This window comes from Acromyrmex echinatior, chromosome 2 (genome assembly GCF_024713525.1).
Source record: "Acromyrmex echinatior isolate Ae372 chromosome 2, ASM2471352v2, whole genome shotgun sequence".
Taxonomy (NCBI): domain Eukaryota; kingdom Metazoa; phylum Arthropoda; class Insecta; order Hymenoptera; family Formicidae; genus Acromyrmex; species Acromyrmex echinatior.
Window position 1 is genome coordinate 6,825,673 of NC_141853.1, and position 26,691 is coordinate 6,852,363.

The window sequence follows — 26,691 nt, forward strand, 5'->3', positions numbered from 1 at the left end:
CAAAAAAAGTAAATTAGAAAATACAATTCGAAGTCTTTGATCTTAAAATTGTATACACCACACTCGATGACAATTAGAATTGCGCGCTATTTGTAGTCACAGTCAATTTAGAACATCGCACGTTTTCGATGACATTAATATCGATGGACATCTTCTAATGCGCAGCTGTCACTTAACGGCTTTAGTTTTTTTTTTTTCACGAGCACTTTTTGCACGACCGTACTTCGCAGAGCGTGTCGCAAAAATTCAATTCCGCGATGCGTTTTGTAGCGCTGTCGTACCGAATTTTACTCGTGCGATATTGTTTTTTTCAAGAGTGCACAAGTTAGCTCGTCGTCGACAATGCACAATTCGACAGTAAATGTTGTATATTTTGATAAAAAAGGGAAATAAATGATACGGCGATATATATGACATACTAAATAATTTTCACGTTCGGCTATTGAAATATCACATCTGTTATTAAATATAATATTATTTAAATGCGTTGCAATAAATGATTTTCAAATAAAATTACATTTTCTATAGTTCCATTTCACAATCATAGAATCTGAAAAGTGATCATTTTCTCTTATTGTTAGTTATTTATACAAATATTTATACGTTATTTAATTTTATAATTAAAAATATTGTATTATTGTAAATAATAAATTTATAGAAATTACATAATCTCATACAGTTATTTATATATATATATATATATATATAAATAATATATAAATATCTGTAATAAATAACGTTATATTGAAATATTACAAACCGCGTGAAAAAGTTATTAGCGAAACAAGATACATTTTAGAATTATTTTATAAAACTATCAGTTAATTGTAATTACAATTCGATCGCTGTAGTTTTAGGGAAAGATAAATATACTCCGTAGAAATGATAAATATTTTATTCCTGTTGAATATTATTATCTATTAAAGTCTTATTTAAAAACTTGCGGAACTAATAATATTACATTAATGTTATAATTTTCTATTCAATAATGTAATTATTATCTACAATATTATATTACATTAGTATTGTTGAATGGGAAATTATAATAATATTGATATAATCTTACTGTTAATTTATGTTCTATGGAAAGTTTATTAAAATATTATTTAATACATATATGTTACGTTAAAACAGATATGTTTATACATGTTAGATGAAATTTCTTCAGAACACATACGAGTCTTTATATTAATATTCATCAGAATATTAATTGCATCTGTCGGCAAAATTACAAATATATTTTCGCAATGCGCTTGATCCGCCGATGCAATTATTCATTGCGATCACGTGTGACGGCAATTTCGCGTAAAAAGACTTTTCAGTTGATCCACAGCAGTCGATCCGCCGGCAAACTAGTAGGCCAAAAATTCGATTGCGGTCACAGTTGGGGGAATCTTATTAACAAACGAGCCCCAAGGGACTTTCTACCGAACATACCACATGTCCGTCATTTCAGCAGGATGATACGTGGTCCGTGAAAATGATGCGATTGGATCGGACGGAGACACGTGTTTAATAAAACTCGTCGTGCGCGAGATCGAAAGAGCCGTGGGCCAGAATCGAAGCCATGGAGAGATCAGCCGGGATTAGTTGAACATGCTGAATCCACTCGTTCTCCGAATGCATGAAAGGGACACCTATAATTACATTCCCCTTACGACGAGAGGGCGCGAAAAGCCTTGACGTGAATGACGCCGATACCTCTTTTTCAAAAGGGGCGAATTGACGAGCTTTTGCTCTCGGCGTTTTCTTTCCTCAGCAATTCCCACGAGGAAATTATTCGCGTACATGAGATGTGGATCGGTAAATAATCGTTACGTTTTTCACTAAATAATATGAAATTAAATCGTATTGATATAGACAAAAGGAATTATCTTGCATTTAATTATATTTTGATTGAATAAGGTTATTTGTACGAGTTACCATTTTAGCGCATACTTTCTTGAAAAACGTGAATGTATTGTCATCAATTACTCGTTACGCAATTCTGCTTGAAGAGCTTCTATGGCAAGTCGAGATGTGGGTTACATCATCGCTGCATTAATTATATCTTCCTGCATGAACGTGATAAATTGATATATTTCGAGTTATACGTTTCATTTTAAGGTAGAAGCTCCACCTCGTTTTCAAACTCAATTCCTTTCAGTTATTTATTTACCGTTAAAGCGATTCCGCGGTTATACTCCGGAACTCCTCAAGCATTCATTCGCGTGTAATGGATACCTACACTTAGATACGTACACGTGTATTCGCATCGAAATTCATATTGCGGTATAAAGAAAGACGGGAACAGGAGAGTGGTTGTACTTTTTTAATGGCTGAATCTGATGTGAGCGCGGAGAAAACTTTCCGCGTGGTCCATTCCTTACACCCCGATTACCGTAACGTTACAGCAAATGCGAAGTGCAGCAAATTAGAGAATTTTTTCTCTCTTTCTCTCTCTCTCTCTCTCTCTCTCTCTCTCTCTCTCTCTCAGTATCTCTTTGCCACGATGCGAAAACACGACGCGAAGGTGGGTTTTTCTCAGACTTCTCTCCACCGCGCGCGTGGCAATTTAGTTTCGAAGGCGGAACTTTACGGAGGATCATCTTCTCTCTTAACATTGCGAAGTATGCAGGTAACGAAGAAGTTACTTCTCTCCGCACTCTCTCCTCAGACCCTTAATAAACTCTGCGAGTCTTTACCGGCTCTACACCCATTTTGCACCTACTATTAGCATAGTTCGTACATGCAAGCGATTTTCCGCCGTTTTCAAATTCATTTGAAACATGTGTAACATATTTTAAATATGAAAAAATTATTTGAAAGATTTCGACGGTATGGATAGAAGAGAGAATATTCTAGCTTAAAATTAATCTTTGTGGATTAAAGCGCTTGTTTTGTTCTTATTTAAATTTGTATGTGTTATCTTTAGACTTTTTAATTCAGTGTTCATTATATATACTTTTTTATTCTAACTAAAACTATGAAAATGTTTATATTTATTGACTGCAATACTTATGTTGCTTGCGTAATTTTTTAATAATAAATATTTAAATACTGTGCTCCGACGGCGTTTAGTTCTCATTAATTATGTTTCTTTTGTTGATTAAAAGTAGACATATATCTGTAATTAATTGTATTTATCATAAAATAATGCAACTTTTGAATTTTTTTATCTACCTTGTTAACAATTCCATTATTCTCGTTTGTACTGTATTCTTTCCATATTTTCACATGATATGTTATTGTATTGGTCTATATAAAAAGTCAGTGAACATTATTCTTTCATTAGAAAGACATTTTGTATGCCCGATAGTAAAGAAATTTCTTTGACAAACAATATAAGTAGCCCTATCGACCGTGTCTAGATAAAGTGCTTACAACAATGGCACATCGTTTGCGTATTCATTGGCAAATCTACCATTCCTTCTGCAATGGCAACGCCCGCGCGTCAATGTCGCCCTCGATCTTCATAAGTTTCTTCCCCTTTTTCCCTCGTTTTTCTCCTTAGCTGTCGTCAGCTGCTTACTCGAACCAAGGTTCCCTCAACTTGTTCCATCCATATCGTGCTTGTAGATACTCTCAATCAATCATATTTAGATCCAACCTGTGCTTCACGATTCATTTGTATGGACTCTTCCGTGAACATTCATGCGTTCGCATAAATATGCTTGGAGATCACATATGTGTGTAATTCACACGCGCTGTGTTTACGATGCAAAGTTTTTCATGCAAAAACAACGGTAAATAACGGTAAATTTATTTTCATTTTCTTGTGTGATACAAAGTGATGTTTTCTTTTAACATTTTTATTCTATTACAATATGGAACATTCATAAAAATATATTTAAATAAAAAAGAAACATATTATTAAACATATAATTAGTTATACCTTCTTCAATCGAAAAACACATTATTCGGAGATTTTTTTCTTGCAATTCCTATAAAAACTATAATATGTTATTGTTTATTACATAATTCGTTTTTTCCATATTTGAGCTAATTAAGTGAAACTTTTAGAATCTATAAAGGATGTGATTTTTTTCAGATATAAAAAAATAAAGATTAAGAGATAAATCAATGTATAGTGAGGATTATTATATGAACCTTACGAGATATAAAATCGTTGCACGTTTTCCAAGTGATTAGGCAGTAACTGAATACTCGAGAGTATTATGCAACTGGTTATCGAGTCAATGAGAAACAGTTAACTGTTTAAACGATACGGTGGATTATCGAAACCGTTCAGTGCTGTGATTTATAATGGCACGATCAACTTGAAAGGATTCTACGATCGTTTCTCGAAGCTAACCCCAAACTTAATCTATCTGATCTACGATGAAAATTCACGCCGCCGTATACGAAGTTGCGTAGTTTAGATACCCCTCAGGTAGATCCCAGTCATTCCGTCGGCGTAGAATGGTTTGAATCGCGAAGCGAAACGTTTGAGGTTGAAGCGATCGGCAGAGATAGCGAATCCCGGATTACTACTGCTATTGCCATTAAAGACTATTTTCCACGGAGATCTGACCGATTTCGCTTTACAATGGCCCGGAGTAACAGAGCAGAAATAACAGGTACTTCCACGTTCGGATGTGTGCTCGGTCTTCCATCCAATCTCTACGTTTATATGTTAATGAACATTAAGATTATAGCTATTTACGTATGCTATATTAAAGGCTATTATCTATTAATACAGAGTCTGGTTAAATATTTAATATGGAAAATAATGCCAATTAAATATTCGGCTAATATAATCAGAAATAATTTTACTTTCCTAAATATTTAATAAGGATTACAAAACATAATAATATAATCAACCGTTTAGTAATACTTATTAAATATTTAAAAAAGTAAAATTAGTTTTGGTTATTATATATTAACTGAACATTTAGCGTTATTTCACTCAACGTTTAGTAGCTATTATCAGACTTTTTTTTGAGTGTATAAATAAATTCTTTTTTTCAGTGCAACAACTTGACTATAACAGATCTCATATTGAAAACAGAGTGTGGTTATAGCCACCAAATGTTTAGATAATATATCTAAACATAATTTTACTTTTACAAATATTTAATAAGTATTACCAAACAATATTATTATATAATAGTAATACTTAATAAATATTTGTAAAATTATATTTAATTATATTACCTAAACATTTGATTAAAATTATTTTACTCAACGTTCGGTTGCTACAATCAGACTCTTTTTTCAGTGCATTGTGATTTAAATGTCATATCAAAATTGTGATGTGTAGAGCAATTTATGCAAGGGCATTGGGATTCAAAATATTATTTGATTTTTAAAATTATAATTAATTTAAAAATTAATGAAAATGGTAAATAGTAAAATTATAATTAATTTAAAAATTAATGAAAAATTATTAGTTAATTTTTCATTACGTAATTACACTAATTTTTTAAAATAAATTTTGGACGAAAAAGATGTCTGTAGAGAAAGAAGAATATTTATATATATAAGTTTATCTAAAATCTCTTTCAAAATAGAGAATATAAACGGAATAACTATGTCTAAGTAAACCAATTTGAATCTTTACGATGATTATACTGTGTTAGTGCATATGCCAAAATTGGCAATCAACTAATTTTCCACTAGCTGGATTACAAACCGCCGTAACTGCTATGGACTATTGTTAGTTTACAAAGCAAAAGCCTTTAGTGATGTTAACAGTTTGCTTCTATGTGTTAACGATCATTCGCCAATATAGGCATGTGCGTTTACACGACTAAAATCTGGTAATTAAGATGCGTTGATACCAATTCAAAACATTTAGCGAAGATAATAGCATTCACCTGAGGCATTTAATGGAATCAAGTGTAACTAATCATGACATTGCAAAATCATAAATTTGTTAGATAAATTGAAAATTTGAGCATTAATGAGTTAATTCTAACATTTCCTTTTCGAAAACGATCGGATTTTGATTATTAAATATATATATTATTTATATGAGGCGCGCACGTATTTATTTTCTTTCTTTATATGCTTGGTAATGTTAAAGTTAAACGTATAAGAAACATTGAAAGTGTTGAGTTACGTTTTAACTTGCACGTCTGAATAGTAGAAAAACTATTGAGAAGTTTCTTCGCTAACATAGACGAAAGCCATTAAAGCAAGCACATTGAAATTAGCGGTTATGTCAATAATGTTCTCTACATTGACAATTTCCTCTATATTGTCGTCCATCTTTCGCACAACGGGTGTGGGTAACGTACCACGACCGCTGTTCGACGATGGATTACAGAATGAGTAGTCGAAATGAGTTAGAGCCGTTAACGACCTGCTTTCACTGAAGAACCGCGCGGGTTACGAACGCCTCATAAATGTCATGTACCGGAAGTCATTCGCCGCCGAGATGTGTAGTATCGATAAATTCTTGTCAAACGATCCAGAACTCTTGATGAAGACCGATGAAGTTAATATATCGAAATATAACGAATTTCATATTTCGAGTGATATTTCAAGCGAACATATAATTTTTGTAATATAAATATGACTATATTTGAAAGAGAAAAATTGTGGAAAGAGGAAATAATCGACAAAACTATTGACGTTCCGTTTATTTCTCAAAGTCATCATTAATCATCCAACAAATACGTTCAGCGCCGTTCAGGTTTATTGAGATACGTCTACCAGCACCGGTCATCGTTAGATTACGGAATGAACGGCGTTATTGCTCCTAATGATCGGCTTTCATCGACTATTGCCGATATGGAGCGAGCCGCGAACGTGACCTGTCCGAATTCATCGGGCAAAGAGAGGCGAGCCGGAAGACGAAGTGTGGCGCAGTTTCTATTATCGACTACGAGTACCTGTGCTGATGGTTTCTCTCCATTTCGCGAAGAGGTAGATTCGGCGTGCGCGCGCGCGCGCGCGCCATGAGTTTCCCGATCACGTCAGCGCCCAAAACTTGGTAGGGTTTAGTACGTGCCATTTCTCCGAGGTACCTGCGTGGTGGGACTTGTAATTGATTTACAAGGCTCGCTCCGCGAATGGCGGAGGAGGCAGGAGCTGGAGTTTCTGGGGCGGACCGCGAAGATGTCTTCCGCTATCCTGTTAAAGGGTCGACCCCTACTGCGTTGAGAATCTCACGGGAAGATCCTCCTTCGAGCGGCTTTTGCGCTCGATCATGAGGAATTAGTTAGGAGATGTCCTTTGGAACCTCAGGCAATAAGGTTTCAGGCAGCGAAGAGCACACGAATGAGGCAGAGATCAGATTATGGCAATACAAGTCGGATATTAATGTTTTCTCTTTTCCTTCCTACATTCTTTTTTTTTTAGAAACAAGGAACATTATTAAAGAGACAATATTAATGTCAATTTATATAGCAAAAAGGGTTTGTAACAATTTCGTACAGTGATATCATAATTTTCTCGTTGCTGTACTATTTCTGTGCGTTTTAATGATCAATTCAGCTATTTAGATCAACCAAAATTTAGAGACATGAAATAATTTAACATTCATAACATAGATTCAACCAAGCATAAAATTAATAAATTGTTATAAATTGAGCAAATTTTATTTTTATATTTTGTAATATCTTGTTTCTAAAATGCGAGTGTTTTGTATGGAACAAAAATCAAAAACGTGTATTTAAAATAAATCAAATTGTATGTTATGCATATGATGTTTTTGAAAATGGATTTCAATATCCGATTCAATAGATGCACCTGCTTTTTGTTGGAAGATAAAATCTTTATCTCTCTATGTGAATATTATATAAATGGAAAAATGTATATATACTTTTACATTATTTAAATAAAACTTAATCTAATACAATTTCGAATTTCTCTCTTATAAAGTTGGCGTAAGAAAAATTTATGATATCGAGTTAGAACGATGATTAAAAATAGCAAGATTATCTTGGATGACAAAGAAACATCTGTAAAATTACAAAAGTCTAGAACAATAACTTTGGATACTTTATCTATTGTATTTCACTTGCTTCAGCAGCAGCAACTTCATTTATATCTTAGGAAATCATTGTTATCAGGGGACGTCGGAATAGCACAGAAAGAAATCTCATCAATCATTAAGCCAAGAAAGGATTCAGTCGGGCGTAGTTCATTGTGGCATTCTTTTTTAACTTCTTGAATAGAATCGAAGTTCGATCTTCGACTTGAACGCACCGCTATCCACGCGAAATTGTGATTTTATGGATACAGTTGCTTTCCCAGAGATTATCGTTATAGTAAATACGACCGACATGTTAATAAATGGATCTGTGACAAGTTACAATTAATTTAATCTTCAATATACATACATTTGCATATACATAAATATAAACCAATTAATGCACTGCACAACTATATTTGCACATCCATTAACATGAAACATATAATATATGTACATTACATATATTATTTAAAAAATATTTAAGTAAAACGAACAGCTAATTAAAACGCAATTTTAAATAATTAATATTTTATTGTGCATTATATTCAACAATAAATTATTATTGTTTAAGATTATATCATATCATATAGTTATTTAAATTTTAATTGTAGACAGTTGAATTGCGATGATGAGAGCCATACTGCTTTATGTCGCGAAAAATTAGTTTGTTATGTATTCTTGAACTTCCTTCTCTTTCAAAGTAGAAACTGGAGCAACGCTGTATTACGAAAGGATCGCAAACTATCGCTGTTTTCTCGTACCGAATCATTATCCGATTCTCGAGTTTGCGCTGCGATTTCTTAGAAGTTGCAGACTACTTCACCGAAACGAGCGACTGCAGTTTCCTGTCTTAGCTTAAGGTCAGGTAGAGATGTTAAAAGCGGGGAATGAAGGTGGCTTGGATAGTTGCCTCGACGTTGCACGGCCATAAGGTATTCTCGGATAGAACGCAAAGTTACGTTACCCCGGCTAAAGGGGGATTAGCGAGAGTTGTCTCCCGGCCAAAAGAGGCCAAGACCCATTACATCGTAAAGTAGTGTGATTCTCGTTCGCCCCTTGATTCTCTTACCGACTCCTAGTCTTGGTCGTATCGGTCTTGTCTTTCGTTCGTCCCAAGTTTCGCGGAAAATACCAGCAGTTGCTGAAACTTGCACGAACAATAGCAATGAGACATGAGAGAGAAAGTCCAATGACACAACAAGAAGAAAGAACAAGAGGCCGAAAGTGCTAGCACCATAAGACAGGAGCTAATCCTCTTTTCCTCCTATCCTCTTTCTCTAACATTCTCTGTCTCTCTCCCTTTCTCCCGTTCTTTTCTCTCTCTCTTTCTGTTTTTCTCTTTCCCGCATGACCTCTTGCTTCTTCACTCTAGATCCTCGATCTGAGCTTCCATTGAAAATTCATTTCATCTGTCGAATCCCATGACCAATCTTCCTTTCCATTTAATCCTAAGATGCCGACTACGATATCCTCTTCGCCGATAATCAAGGATCAGGAAGATCGCTCACAGGCGGAAGTTGACTTGTCCAGGAAAGGGAACACCGAAGTGGCAGCTGACTGCATTACTTTGGTTAAGTGCGCCGATAGTAGGGACGGTGATTTCTTCTTCGTTAAGCCTTGTGATCCGACAATGTACGTACCTCTGAAAAACGATAATTTCACGTAAATTGCATAAAATAGGAGGTACGATACAGCACGATTAAAATAATATTATTAATATACAATTTTGCAATATAAAGATTATATATATCAATGAATTTGGTGAAATAAAGATTATATGTATCAACAACAGATATATTAATAATAACAATATATAAACACAAACATTAATAATTAATGTGTTCAAAATAAAAAGAATAATTAAAATAAAAGTATATTTATTTTTACAATAAAATCATAACCTTTAAGATTTGATTTGAACTTGAAAAAGAATTTAGTTAATTCTAGACTTCATACGTAATATATTCACAATTAATTATACGCAATACAAATATAAAATTATAGATGAAATATTAACATGTTATATTTAAGGGAACTTGTGTTACTCACAATTATTTCAACAGAATCGATAACTACAAAATCAATGACAAAACAATGGAAAATGAAAGATTACGTAAAAAAGAAAATGAATGTGTGAGAAAAAGGAATTGTAAAAAAAGAAATACTAGTCTGTAACAAGATTCAGCATTAGTCATCATGTACAATATCGTTGTTGGTTTTCCGTGAGTATAAAGCGAGACAACAACGTTCTCTAAATCATCAAGTTCTTTCTTTCTGCGTTTCCTTCTATCTTCTGTTGCCTTGAAAATTCATTTTCTTCTTCTTTTTTTCTTTCGCGCGATTCTACCCTTCATTTTTTTGCGTCTCATTTGCGCATTCGTGTATTCCTTCTTTTTTGCCCTCCTGATGTTTTCCATTGAAAAAAGATTTACGACCAGCGATTTAGTGATAGCCTCGTGTCTATTCGCTGTCGTAATGAGAAAATGAGAATGCTATATTTTAAAGTAAGATAAAGTCGCGATTGAACGAAGATGCGAGGCGAACGAGAACTTATACGCCATCCCTGCAAAAGCATTTGCTGCTAGCTTACATAAAGAGATAAAGTAAGTATAACGAGGAGGAACGCGAGGAAGGGCGGAAATTGGCCACCCGGCGCCAATCGGTCGGAAAATTGGGTTACATAAACATCTTTTGCTTTTGTATACCCATCTTTGCTGCCATTTTCTTCCTCCTCCATCCTCGCGCTTCCACCAACGTGGGAGCGACGATATGTACTTTTTTGTCTACGCTCTCGCATCTCATCGTCGGCATCGCGTTGCACGAAATCTTCATCCTTGTTTTCAATTTCTTCGAAATCGAGGATAAAACAACATTCTGCTTTAAATATACATCCGGTCTTAGCGGCCGTCCTTCTCGTTCGCCGAGTATTACATTATCGGAATTCGATAATTTAGAGCTTTCCGCTGCAGGCTGTCTAATAGAAAAGTAATGTGTAGGAAAATTCTTCGCGCGCGCAGGACGCTGCTCGCCAGAAAGGTAAAGATGCCATTTCAATGCAGACTGCATAAAACATAATTAACTGTATATCTTTCTCTCTTTCCCTTTCACGCACTCCCCTCTTTTTCTCTTATCACGATGCAGGCAGTCCCCTTAATGTCATGACTTAATAATCCGCGAAAACTTCCTTATCTCTTCGCTGACTTCTCATCTAATTCGAACTTGTACACGTCTTCTTATAGCTGATGTGATTTTTATGAAATCCAATCGCGATCTTCACGGTGTTTTGCGACGAGAAGGAAATTCATATCCGTTGAAGTTCTTGTCGAATGAAACACTCGAAAATCGCAATGAGAAGCTTCCCATGAAAGAGAAGCTCTGTAGGAATGTACGCGAAGTTGTATGTAAACTTCTTCAAGTATTGCAGCATGCTCATTTGCATCCTACTATCTTTCATGTAACCTTAAGAAAGTTACCTTTCTTACAACCGGTTTACAACGCAAAGGCACTCGAATTTCTGTTCATCACTAGTTCTTCGTATTGTAAAGTATGTATATCTTCGTTTTCAGTTAAAGTACAAAGTAGACGATTTGCTTTTTAACAAATTCTCCTCGCTTACTTGTTACATGTTCTTCATATATATCTGTTAAAAACATATTGTTTTTCTTATTTCAAAAGTGGTACAATTCAGAAAATTAAGTTTCAAGAGAAAAAAGAAAAACTATTTTACAACTTGACAGACAATTATTGAATAATATCGATGAAAAGTATATATTCTTGACATGATCAAATGTTATTTTTATTTTTATATTTCACAAATCGTAAAAACTATTTTTTTTAGTGACGGTTTTTTTAAATCGCCCTTTTTTAGTAAGAATTATTTAAAAACTACTCCTTTTAAATTGTGACTTTTTCTAAAGACAGTTAATTTATTTTTTGATGCTTGATAGAGTAATGTTTCCTAACTTATTCATGATAAGGTAAAACGGTTTTTTTAGTTGAATTATTTTTGAAGCAAGGGAGCGATGTGTTTAAAATCGAAACATGTACGTTATTTTGTACGTATATTAAAACATAACATAAATAAAGAAATGATTTTTCAGAAAAATATAAAAAAATTTATATGAAATTACATGTAATATATTTATCCATCTTTAAATACTGTCTTTAAATACAAATTTTAATCAACGCTTCAGAAATTAGATAAAGGCTGTTGTAATTACTTATATTTATATAAAAGAGTTCCTGTGACGAGACGTGAAAAATAATTGGCAAGATCATCTCTGAGCGCTGGCAGCCATTTGAGCATCGCGGCTTAATAATCATTTGCATACCTTTACCCGGTTCAATGTAACATCGGCTATCTAGCAGCGGACTCTTAACTTTTCTCTTTGTAAACCGGTAGACTTAAGCTCATCAGCTTTGCCAGAGTTCACCTCCCGCTTTTTCGTCCATGGCTATGGACGACCTCGAGAGGATAGGTCTTTATAAAAAAAAAGAAAGGAGAGAAAAGAAGAAAAGTGGTCGCGCACATTCACGTGTATACAAGCGTACCCGGGAAAAGGATTCTCTCGCCGGTGTTGGAACAAGACGCTCGGGAAGAGGTAACCGTGCTAATGAGCTCCGTCAATTTAGCGAAGACTGGCTTATGGGCCGTAAGCTTTGCTTAATATGAAGTAATATCGCCCTGGTTATAAACCCGCACCGTGATTCCTTCAGTCTCAAAGGGAAATCATCCTCACTTTACATTAATCGAGCTGAACCGTGCAACTTTTGCTGTAACTACTTACAAAAATCCTCGTCAAGAAATCTTAACACTGCAATATGAAATATTTCACGTGAAAAAAAAAACGTTGACTTTTCTCTAAGTTTTTTCTTAAAACAGAACATTTTCATCGATGCGAGTAGGAAAAAATGTTATGATTATCCTTTTTTTTATCATACAAGATTTTTTTTTATAGGCACAGAGCCTTTTGGAGTAAAGAGAAAATTTTATTATTATCCGCAAAGTAGTACAACCTTCAGCAAATATTTGAAATATCAAATGCATATCGTAAAACACATACGAATTTGAACATTTCGCATGAATTGCCAAATTTGAAATTATTAATGCACAGTTGCAAAAATTTAAAGTTAAAATAAATTATATACATTTTAATCAAGATAGAAAATGAAAATTCGAAGCTTTTATAATATTGAAATTCGATGATATTAATAATCGCAAATTATTTAGTTAAAAAAATGTAAAATTATAAAAAATGTGATTAATTATTACAGAATTGTTTGTCACAATTTAAAATTTTATATTGTAATATCCGTAAATATATGTAAAAGATAAAAGAAATGGATCTGGAAATACATTATATTACAAAATGATTTATTGCTATAAAAAAAATTAAACAAAAAGTTAAAATTTTGTTTACTAAATATATTTTGCAAGTAATTTCGTTATAATTTTTATTTCGCCATCAAAACAATGACAATTTTGTTGTAATAGCAAAATATATTTTGTTCAATTCAGCGACAAATTAAATTTGTTTTAATATTCATGTTTTTATGAATAAATTTATTCACCATCAACAAGATTTTTACAATTTATTAATAAAATAGTCTTACACTGAATCAATTAATTGATTATGACGAAGTTTATTCATTTTTGTCAAATATATATTAGCATAACGATTTTATCACGAGTTCTGACAGCGGAATATCCCCCCCCCCCCCACACACACACACACACACACACAATTATGCTGGGAAAACTGTAAAAGTATACTAGCCAGTATACTTTCCTAGTATATTAGGAAACAGCGCGCAGTATATATCGCATGTTACATGGCGTGCAATAATATGCATAAAACATTTCTAATTCCGGTAGAGAATACATGTGTCTTTTCTCCCTTGCGTGCAAGAAAATATATTCTTATTGAGCTCACGTAACCGCTCTCCGCGCAAAAAGTCTTTGACATCACTAACGGCTGCTCGCTTTATCAGTATTCCAAGCCGTTACGAGAAACGAAATTCTAATCATTACGGCACAATGCTCGTTAGAATTGGCAGCATTGCTGAAGCACGGCTTCGTACAAAGTCAAACTATTAAACTGAATCTTTGGAACGTTTTAAATTTTCAGCGATTTTTATTTCAAACGAGTTTGTTATACAATATTTGTTGTAAAATATTTTCTCTTAATAAAATAGTTAAAATAATTCTAATTAGATATATACTAGATTATATAGACTGTAAAGAACAGAAATTTTAGACGCATATATATATATATATATATATATATATATATATATTTTAATTTAATTTAATTTAATTTATTGTGTATCAATAAAATTATATAAAAGATATATAAAAATATATGCAAAAAAATAAAATTATGCGAGGCGTTAGCATGACTGCCGTTACAATACCTAAGCAGATAACAATATTAAATAAATGATTTAAAGATGATTAATAATAATGTAAATAAAACAAATAATAACAACAAAATAAAAACGAGGAAGCAGAAGTATATAACTTACTACAGTGAACAAATATTATGCATATGTGTACCCGTATTGTACTGCATATACTTGTACGCACAACACACACATGCACAGGTATACATGTAGAAAAAATGCACAGATAACGAAGATAGCATTGGCAATTTTAGCGATATTAATGAATATTGCAATAAAATTAGTTGCTGTAGAGCGAAATGAGAATAGAACAGGAGACGATTTTATGGACGAAGGTAACATGTTAAAATATTGTTGTCTATTATGTATAATAAAAAAGAAGAATGAGAAAGAGAGAGAGAGAGAGAGAGAGAGAGAGAGAGAAATTTTATTTGCGCTGTATTTAAAAAACAGGCACAGAGTCAATTATGAAGAGAGAAATTCTCCGCGTCTCTATTAGCTCGCTAATGAGTTTAAAACTAGCCTACCGCAGTTGACGTCAGGTTAACGCTCATCTTTATGCGTCTTTACGGTTCAGCTCTCACAGAGTTTCTTTTGAGCTACTTTTTACTATCTCTACCGGAACCTTGACGCGCCAGCCAGCTACTCCATCAGCTCTACGGGGAGCGTATTTATATTTCACTTCGAGGAGTAACCGACCTTCTTCGCTTACACGCCGCTCATTATACGAGTAATTTCACTCGTGCAAGCAGTGCTCGCAGCGTTACGACGGCATCTACTACTGTATTATTCCGACGAATCTGCTGCTCTGTCGTAAATTACAGCGCTTAAAGACGCGTTCCGCTATTCGACGTCTTACGGCCATTATTATCCTTCCGAAGGAGATACGAACGGCACGACGAACGTATATAAGATCATGAAACCGGCGGTACGAAAATGAGTGCGCGTATACTCGACGATCTCTCGCGTCCTTCGCAAATACGAATTTGCAATGCTGGAACCCTATCGGTAACCGCGCACCAGCGAGTTTCGCTTACAATCTCGTCGTCGGGTGCATGATGCACGGTAGTTTAACTATCTCGTTAAAGTGAGGTCAATAACGTTTTTACGCTAGACCGAAGTCACTGCGAGTGGAAATAGACGTTAGGTTGGGAACTAGTTCCTGGTCCAGTGCGTAAGTTTGCACTATGCGCCTCGGCCGCGACTTCGTGCACCAGGCGAAGGTGCCGCACCGTGGAAATTTGAAATTCAGATTAATATCACAGAACGTGGAATCGTTAACGCTCGACATAAAGCCACCCCGGCATTACCATATACACGCTGTCTCACGCATCCGGATGTGTATCCACGATGTTTCGCGGGCGAGACGGTTGCGTCGCGCGTATATTATTCGCCTGTGATATTTACCCTCCTCGGTCGAGTCGACTCGTAGAAGCCGCGGCTTTCAATGAAATGATGTTGATTCTACCGGAAAGTAGAGACACTAGCGTCTACGCTTTCAATAGACCTGTGATTCTGAATTGGATGCATTATTCCGCTCGCCTTTTGAAAACTTCTTTAGGAAAAGGGATGCTCCCAGATTTGTACAAATGAGACACATACACGTACACGAACTGCATAATAAAATATTGCTACTTCAACGAATATTAACAGTAAACTGTAACATATATGTATATAACGAAAAGAGGAGATGAGAGAGAAAGAGAGAGAGAAAGAGAGAAAATCTGGAATAAATTGCCTGAAAGAATGTAAAAAATGAAGCATCTCCTTCCACCAAGAAAAATTTCTAGTTGAAAATGAACTAATAAAAAAATTCTGATTATCTCGACTAGAATTATAATAGATTCAACCAGAAACTTCTGATTTGTTCATTTTCAATCAGAATTTCAATCACAATGCAATCAGATTCTTCTTTCAATTGAAATAATTTTTAAGATATTTTGAGTAACAATAGAAAATAATTATATTTTTCTACAAGACGTCTTTTTTTTTCGAATTATTTAGATTACTGTTGATGTCTGAATCTTTTCTATTCTATACAAAATGCTAGTATACTTAAATATTTGCGTTTTACTTTCCTAATTATGATTTGAGTTATAAAAATATTGGATTACACATATAAAAATATTCTATATCGCAATATTTTATTAAACATATTTTATCGAACAAGGAAGTGTATCATTCAGAAGAAAATTATACGAATCATGTCTTATTGCTTAATACAGTAGAAGCATTAATATAGTAGAAACAACTATACTTTGATTAAAGTTGGATTCTTCTTACATCTAGAACATTGAGTTTTTATGCGTTGATAAGAAAGACATTAGAGGGATTACTGGTTCTCTTGCACCATTATCTTATCTGTAATTGAGCACGTCCATAAGCCAGGCATCTGTTTTCTGTCTGTCACTCAGCTCTTTTTCTAATTAAGACTTTAATTCTTCTACAGTTAATTGTAATATAAATTGGTAACATAAGAAACATCATTATTCTCAAAAGCTTCTAGCGAAATAATATATAGCTTAATAAAGAAAAAATTGTATTCTTATATATTAAAAACTAATTACCAATTAAAAAATAAATTACATGTATATACATATATATACTTGCAAATATTATAATAAATATAATTCTGGAAATATCATAAAAGATTGGAAATTCACACAGCTTAGAAATTTTGCAATTGAAATTTCGCATGAAATGTATTAGGTGTTGGAATTAATTCGTAGCGTTTTTAATGAAAGAATGTTATTTATTTCACATGAGCATTAAAAAATACATTAATGAAAGTACTTCCCATCACTTGTAAAACGCTACGAATTAATTCCAACACCTAATATCAATCAAACAACTTGATCATAAACAAATAAAATTAATCAAAATAATTCTGATATTTTAACTTTTTCACTGATAAATCTGATAAAATGTTTATATAAAATCCTTAAAATTTACAATAATAAAGTAATTTGCGTTAAACTCCAATTTGTGCGATCGATGTGATGCTTGCGTACAGAATAAACTATTAAAAAACTCAGTTCGCAATATCTGTAACACAAACATTTCCCAACGAACTGTTTTCTCAACCGACACCGTCGTGCACATTGTCATTATTTGCAGACGTTGTCGTGCCAAACATCCACGTTCTGCAGGTCCAAATACTTACGCGACACGACGCGACGCTGACTAACGTCAACGAGTTTACATCGGACCGTTTTACCGTGGTCTGTCTAAGTCCCGGATTACGCAGGAACGGTATGAAAATGTTCAGTACAAAATGAGACAGGTCGCGCCCGGGTTCTAAAGTACGATTACGTCTGGGCCAGTGCCATAACATTCTGCTTTTGTGCCGGGATCGACTAGCCGCCAGTTTGTAGGAATCCCCTCCGTTCAGCGGACGGAAGTTTGAAATTGTTGAAGAATTTTGTGCTCTCGTTTGCGGTCAGCTCTAAACTGCGGTTTGGCAAACGTAGCCAAGCTTCCAACAGAAATTGAAGCTAATATATTCTCGATAAGTTTGGATCTTAACATGCTACAGAAATGGGAATAATCTAATTTATGTGTTTGTGCGGATATGTAACAGCATGACGGTTAGCGTAAAATATTCTTTTTCATATTTATAACGTCAAAAATTGAATAATAAAAAATTGTGAATAATATTTTGCATATTCAGGAAAAAGCGAAAAGCGAATAAAAAAACGGATCACTATAATTAAAAAAATACTTTCCAATATATTACTATATTGAAAAAATTATAATAAACATAATTATATGTATATTTTTATATCTTTTGAATTCGCACATCTCGTTTATATCATCGGTTGTTTTTCTACGCAGCTGCTGTTGTGTAAAACCAACTTCGCAAATGAAATTCCTTCGTCATGCGAATTCAAATCTATCTCGTATATACGTACGACCGAAACCACCCCTTCTTTGCGGTCGAAGTTAGTCTCCAGCGAAGTGTGACGTATAATGTGCCATCCGAGCTGACTTTTCTCGCGTGTATCCTGTTGCCGGGCCGCATTAATATCACTGTTAACGTCTACATGCGGACAGCTCTCCGCGACTGTTTCTCTGACTCTGCCCCTTTGCTCTTCCTCTTTTTCTTTCGTTTTTTCTTCTTTCGCACACGCTACGGCGAGTTTCCGTCACCGTTTCTCACTTTTTCAGCCCCCGCGGTGAACCGTCTCGTCTCACCTTCCTTCGCGTCGCTCATCCGACCACCGACGTCGTATATAATTCCCAGGGCTGGTCGAGGATGAGAGATTTCTACGTACATACATATGTGTGAAATGAACGTCGTCCGTCGTTGCGGACGACACTTCATTAAAACGACGGGCTGACGATTTTCCTTCTGTCCGACCGCCGCACCAGCAGTCGCTCCCTTCGTCCGTGAATTAAAATGACATATACCACGTCGTTAGAGAGTCTTTTATCGCAGATTTGTTCCACGAAGTGGTAAAATCTCAATGCGGAAACGAGGGAAAAGTTGGTCGATTTTGTGTAATCTTGAAACGATGATGCATGCGGTCTAAAGACGTTAAATTGTCGGTAACGTTACTGAAAATATGCGGTGGGACATGGTGATTACGTCCATGTCGATTTAAAGGACACGTTTCCTAATCGAAAAAAATAAAATAAAATAAAAATGAGATTGCAGCAGACGACTGTTCGCAAGGTCGTGTTGCGCAGTCTCGGGGAACGCAGGAAAATCGATATCGTTGCGATATTGTAGAAAAGCTGCGATTATTTTAATATCAATTTAGATAATGGCTTTCGAATATTTATGGAAAATCAAATTACTCTCATCAAGTTGAAAGCCATAATCTCCACACGGTTAATTTGATTTACAACTACATGTTACGAATCCAAACTGAATCAATTACTACAGAAAGAGAATAGCATAATCAATTGTCATTACTTAAAAAAAATATGATATTAAAAATGAAGATACACAATGGCCAGATATTATTTGTACATTATTCGTAATAATTTTTCTAAGACAAATAGTTCAATAATAAATAATTATTATACCACATTTTTCGCATATCGTATTTATTTAATAATTTTAAAGGAAAACCTTCACACTTCTTCATAACACATGCTCCCTTCGCACCGGTCGATTTGGTTATACAAAAATGAAATTTCGACGAAAGCAGTAAACAGCGCGCGCGCGCGGTTATTCAATTGCCGTGGACCGAGCCGTCTAGTTTCCGCTCTATTTCTTATATCGCAAGAACTGACGGGGCGCTTCCCGCTCGGACGGCTTCGTGGGCGGCTCACGTTGACGTCTAAAGTGGTGTATTCCCTGTTGAGGATATGGAGGATATAGGATATCTTATACTCCAGAGAACGCGGAGAATGTACCCTCCACGTTCCCGAGTATATTCTATAGAGACTACACCACTGTAACACCAGATTCTAGTTACGTATAATTATACAGCGTATGCGATATACATTTACTACATCTACAACAAGACTTGGTGTAAGGAGTTATGACATGGAGCAAGAACATTGTTACGTGATTATGTACGTGTACCTGTAATGCTCCAGTATAAGTGTGTAAATCGACTGTCCGTATCTTAACAAAAATCATTGTCGCGAAAAAAAACGTAATTTAATGATTGACAAATAATTGAATGCTTTCTTTATAACTCGAGTCTGTCTATATTTTTATTTATTTTGTAGCGTAATACTACAACATCACTATATATTCATCTCTGCGAGATATAACATAACTTGTTTCAAGGAAGTCTAAGCAAGTTTCCGAAAGCTAATAACTATTGTATTCAAGAGAGCGAGCAAGAGAGAGAGTGAGAGAGGGGGGGGGGAGGAAGGGGAGAGCGGCATTAGAGGGAAGTAGTTTGCGAGTGCTTAATCGAAGTTCGACAACAGGTCGAATAAATTTGGTTCGTACGTAGCCTCAAGCAGCAATGCGAATACCTTTGATATCGACATAATCGCTGTTCGAAGTTGAAGTCTTCATAACCCCCTGGGGTCTCTTCAAAGGAGCACCGCTTGCAAGATGAAAAATTCTCATAAAACTTCATAAATATTTCAAGGATTCGCATAAGCGGGCAATTAGGCTGAATTAGGGATCCCCGGAGTAATATTGCTTTTTCAAAGCGGGATCCTTGACTTTCGACAAGGTTAATGGTATTTCTCAGTAGTATTATATCTTCGAGCATAGTGTGCAATTTTTCTCTCTTTCTCTCTTTCATACGAATTATTTTCACACAAATTTATAAATATAATAGTGCAAAGTAGAAACATCACAATATAGTAGTGTAGAAAGAGCATAAAATAGATTTAATTCTATTTTATGCTCTTCAAGCTATCTGTAATATAACAAACACTTTCATTCATTTTATTTATCTAGTTAGCTAAATTAGTACTAATAATATTAGTAGAAGTTTCTTGTAGAATACGATAAAAAATGAAAATTATAATTTTATCGTACCTAATTGTCGAATGTTTATTATTGAATTACATATTTTTCTTTCGATAGAGTTATGCTCGTTCCATATTTTTCCACATGTATTTTATTATCATTTTCTGTATCATCATCGCCTTATTCACTTTAGTAGGAATTGATAGTGTCCTACCATTAACCCTATTGTTTTTATCTATTCTAACATTAACACGCCAGTACATTCACAAGCAAAGTATGCAACACTCTAAGCGACACTGTGTTTCAACCGAAATCTGATTTGCATCGCGACTCCATCCGATGAATGCGTTGTTCGCAGACACAGGTTGCATATCCTCCCGATTACAAAAGTGCACGCGATCCGACTAGCTTCAATTCACGCGCGTCCGTGCTTTGTAGGCGCGTCAGGCTTGAATAACACGGCTACAAGCAAAGCCTCATGCGAAATTGCACCGGTATGTCGGCTGCGTGCGGTTGCACTGACGCTCCACCGACTGATTCGAAAATAACTTGTAGATTTGTGAAATGGCATGCCGGAGAACGCGATAATATCATATCGCGGTATAGTGATGGTGGTTCAACCACATCCACCTCAAACCCCTATGGCGATAAAGTAGTTTTACCCCAGCGAGCGTCGTATTAAACGTATGTCTGGGATCGTGGAGGTCCCACGATGAAAATTCTACCGCTTGTTTCGAATCCCCCTAATGTGCACACGCACGCGATCAAGTGTTTCCATTATTCCGCGCCACAATTTGCATCGCGCTTATCGCATACGTGTACCACTGTCTGTTTACATGGTCCGCGCATACGCTAGCCAGGGTTAAGGACCGTATTATCATTGTGACGTCTTGTTAACTTTTTATTACCGTTGTTTGCAGTTGTTAGCGTTTGCGCATTTAACTTTGCCCGTTTTAGAATTTTATGCCCGCGACTAATTTTTAATCGCAAAGCAATCATACCGTTCTCCAAATTGCTCGCCGAGATTTTTAAATCATCTACTGCAAAATGCAATCTGGCATGCACTGTCGCATACAAGGTACATCAGCCAGATTAATATAGTTTTAATAACAGCGATTGTACAGTACCTGGTAATTATGTAGCAACACGAGAATGCTTGGTAACAAGGACTAGCTCTTGCACTGTAATTCCTTACAGAATAACTGAGCGCGGAAGCTGCGTGAACTTAAGATTACGATTCGGCACTGAAACGAACTCGTTAGAGTTTATAAGATCAGGTGCTCAAGTTTCTCTTATCGTCTGTTATATTCTCTTTTGCAGAGGACAACGGCGAAAAGTTATTCTACTTCGTATCTGTTTCCATTTGTAATGAATGCGAACTGACTAAAATATTTTTTATTGAAAACATAAATAAATTTTCTGGTAAATTTATCTGTTTTATATATATATATGTATATATATTTTATAGTTACAATTAAAATTACAATTGAAGATATGATCTATTACGTTTCAATCTCTTATATTTTCAATTATATATCTTGTCTCCATTTTTATATCAGCATTATACCTGGATCACTGACGGCATTTTTCATGGTATCTTCAATCTCTATTATCCTTTGTATCTTTCGAGCTTGTTTGTCGAACGTTTATCTCTTCCTTCAGGCTTAATAAAATTATGCGGGATACGTGCCACGATTGAACGGGAAAACCGCGCAGCGTTATTCAATGTCTGCCTCTTTGACTGTCAACCCTTTGTGTACCCGACACGTTACGAGGGCTTAATTTTCGCACGTGGTACACGTCGCCCATTGACCCAATAAAGCCGGACTTAAACTTTAATGGCTGCCATCGTAAACCACGGTCGTTTCGATGTGCATAAATTGCTACATACCAGTCGCGGTTTAGCATGGCAGTTGATACAGATGAAATGCAAGATCGGCAGGAATCCGGCTGTTGCCCTCGTTTCATCATCCGGATAATCGTAATGGATTCCGACAAACTACACAAGATTAGTACGAGAAATAATACCAGCTTTTGAGCTGTCAATTGTAAGATTTAAATGTAGCATTGTAATACTCCTGATGATTAAATTAAGAACAAATGAATTATCTAAAGAGGAAAATCTAAAAATCGAAGTTAAAATAATTATAATAAATACTAAGTCATAATAATTAAGTACCAATCTTCTAAAATATATATAATTCATTATTATATCTACTATAATTATCTCGCTCAGAAGTAGTTTATTTAAAGAGCAACGTGAATTCGCCTCCCGATTCTAAGCATCGCTGTACGTAAAACCGATTCTGCAGAGAGTTGTTCGGCACAGATGACACTATGACAACCGACGAATTTTTATATGTTCTCGGTGTTATTCTGCAGCTTGTATTCACACTACACACGGTTCCCGCCATTTCATCGTTCTACAAATATATACAACGAATATTATTGCGTTGCAACGAGAGCCATTCGGCGGTTTGTCGCCTCAATAACGGCGCAGTTATATCGATGATGGTTGTTTAATGATTTGCAATCGGCCGGCGAGTCATGCTTCTTTTTTTCTCTCTCTCTCGTTATACCTCGTATTCCTGTTTTCGCGATCACGGCTTTTTGCGTTTCTTTTAATCGATGTCGGTTTTCTTTTAAAGCTAATTAATATTGTTATCTATATTGTGTCATTTATTTTTATTTACGTAAAAAAGTAATTTCGATAAATGGAAACGGCATACCAAATAACAATGCACACGTTACATTAAATTTGTAAAATTACTTTCACGAATATAAAGTTATATTTAAAGGATTTATTATAAAATTATTTAAAATTTTATGTCTTGAAAATTTATTCAATTAGAAATTATACACGTAATTTCGGAAATTTACTGAAATTCATCTCATCAGTCGTTATTAAATCGCGTATAAGAACAATATGGATTCTACATACACAACAAATTTTAGCCGTTTAATAATGTCACCATATATTCGTGTGTTCTACCTTTTCTACGTACATACGATCACAAAATCCTTTCCCGCGGGTCGTATACAGGTTTGCTTAACGGCCCGTATAAAGTTTACGGGCGTTCCGGCTGAAACAGCGGGAGAAATTTCTTTCGAAGAGATTCATTCTACTGTAAAGCGAGGTCACCTTAAAGGTTCGCGCAGTCCGGTTCGCGCGATTTGCGCCGTTGAACAGTCAATTACTTACTATTACTGTCAAATTTAATCAGCCGATATTGCTAGTGAGAAAGAATATAAATAAAGAAATAAAAGGTACAAAAGGGCGTTATAAAAATTCGAACGCTCAAAAATCTCAAGCAATGAAGAATGGAAGATACTTGCGATCAAAAGAGATATTGATTACGTTTATACGGACACTCTTAGGCTCAGTTCACAACTCATGGTTAACTCTTAATCGAGGTTTAATTTATTCCTCATCTCTTTCTAATGCTAGAATTGAGTTAAACTGAGTTTTAATCGGGTTTAGTAACATTCGTAGTTAGAAACTGGCCAGCAATCACAGTCATTCCATTTTTCAGAGGAATAGCTATGATTGGCCAGTTCCATAATAACGAATGTTATTAAACTTGCTAAAGGTATCCGTGTAAATGTAGTCATTACCTGAAAAAAAAAAGAGTATACCGCGGGATTGTGATAAAAGGATTTTATAGCGGTGTCCATTCTGGAATAAAAGATAAACTAGTAGTTTGCGGGCGCGCTTTAAAGTTCTCATCAAGCGATCGAGGTCTGTAGGACACTTCTGTGTTTCATTGTTCCCTTTGTTTGGTGTTTACGCTGTTGCACCAGGACTACAGTGCGGCGTGCCCGACGGCGTCGGTTACGTCGGCGACTACGATGGACCGGGAACAGAGCAAGGGGGAACGAGGAGGTGAGGTCGTCGGTACGCCGGGGAGAAAAGCTTTCATTAAGCTTGCATTGTCCCAGCACCGCGCTATTATAGCCGAGTGAATAACTTCGAGCCATCCTGGTAGTCATGCCGCCCTTGTTTCTCTCTCTTCTTCCTGCGTCGCTTCATCTTCCGTTTTATCTTTCTTCAATTTTTTCTTTTTTCCATCTCGTACGCCACTCGCGCCACTCCCTTCCTCCGCGTCACACTTCCGATATTCTGCACGTCTCTCCCGCGTTTTCCAGGGACTCGCCTCTTCCTTCTCTCGCACAATTTGACGCATCTCCAATTTATTCTGCGACCTCGGTGGCTGTCCCGTTATAGTCGCGGTGTGATATTAACGAGCTGAACGGCGATATAACGGTAACGGCAAATCGCTCGAGCGGCGCCGGGGTGGCATCGAACGACGTCCCACTCGCTGGGGCGCCAACAGAGCGTGTGGATATTTCCACCATTTGTCGTTGGTATCGACGATAATAGTAGGATCTTTTAACGAATACGACCTCGGCGTCTGTAAAATCTTGACTGTCCCGTTCATTAATTACTTGCCACGACCTCGTATCTATACCTCGTTTGTTCAACGACAATTTTGAAAACCTTCCCTTTCCGCTACTTCTCTTGATCGTTCTCTGCCAACCTCGTTGGTCGTTCGTTCTGTCGCCCTATATACACACTAGCGGAATATGCCGGAATATCCCATCATCCGCTTCCAACGTTGGACGTTAATGACATGGAAGGGAAGCTCGTATTGAACGCAGAAGAGAAAGAGGGGTGATTATCGGAGGTAACGAGAGTAACGCGTCATCTCCAATGATTACGTTTGATTTCTAGAGGCACTTGATGCGTTCAATTACTAACTCTCGGGATTTACATCTTCATTATAACGAGCATTCCGATAACTAACGCTGCTCATTGCTCTCGTTCTCCCTTCTCTCTCTCTTTTTTCTGTCTCCTTTGCGGTATATCTATTTGGTGATGATGTGAAGTTTTGTCGCTGCGCATAATGTTGCTTCGGGGCGGAAAGCTGGTTTGTATTCGGGAAGTGAACTCCGCGCAAAAGCAGGTCACAATAAACTCCCACAATGGAAATAAGCATTCCACGGGTTACCTCCAAACAAACCATTTAAGCAGATATTTATTATGTGAAAAGTATTTTCATATTATTGAAACGTTGCGTACATTTGGGAGCAGTGCCGATCTGTGGAAATATTATTTAATTCAATCAAAGAAAGAACAACATCTGTATTCGGATTAAAAATAAAGTTAAATATAACAGTATTACTGAAGAGTGTTTCATTATTGTTTCTATATTTAGAGCAAATAACATATTTAATATGATGTATGCAAAGATTGTACTGCAATAGAAAAATGTTTAATCTTTTATATCATTCCTTTGATTGAATTTATTATGATGTTAACATATTTTTTTTAATATATAATTTATTTCATATAAATATTTATATAAGTACATATAATACTCTTTTAATTTTTATTCCATTCTTTTTTATTTTTGACTTTTGAAAAGCAATGATCAAAAGTGATAAAGATGGAACTGAAAGACTTTTCTATTTGCTATTGTGAATTGTATCTTCAGTAATCTATCTTCTTAAAGTCTACTATTTTTATTTGAAAATTGGTTATTTTCGTGCACATTGGATTCAATCCGCAGTGGCCGATATCTTCGTACATAGAATCTCGTCGTACAAAGAATGACTTTCGAATGTGTAGAAATCAGATTACGTTGGCCAATACATTTTAAAATTATCGGAAATCTTATTTGAAAATTGCGAAGTAGCGAGTTCACAGACTTGCTATCGTCTGCGAAAGAAAATTGCAATTTGCAATTGCTATGACTTTCTGAATTATTAAACTGTTTTTGAATTTCATTATGAAATTCATTTAGACAAATATTATGCAGAAATAGAGCAAGTTGAGAATGGAACGAATCTTATATTTGTAATTTGCGATGTTATATTTCTTTTCAAGATATTTTGAGATTGCATTTAAAAACAGAATACTGAAAGCGGAATGAAATTCTATTTTGCATTCATTTTAAATTGATCTTGGCAGTGTAATAATACTCTGGTAACATCGTCT

General features: G+C 35.4%; 2 protein-coding genes across 6 annotated transcripts in view; one reads left to right on the top strand and one right to left on the bottom strand.

Moving 5' to 3' along the window:
• tei (irregular chiasm C-roughest protein teiresias) overlaps positions 1-26,691 on the top strand; it is a 358,357-nt gene that overhangs the window by 247,792 nt on the left and 83,874 nt on the right. The window lies entirely within an intron of this gene.
• The window catches only part of LOC147910437 (uncharacterized), a 214,598-nt gene continuing 188,888 nt past the window's right edge, over positions 982-26,691 (bottom strand). Inside the window, exon 4 of the mRNA XM_087416830.1 lies at positions 982-9,545. Coding sequence (XP_087272956.1) covers positions 9,395-9,545 — 151 coding nt within the window. The 3' untranslated portion in view covers positions 982-9,394. The remainder of the gene's footprint in view (positions 9,546-26,691) is intronic.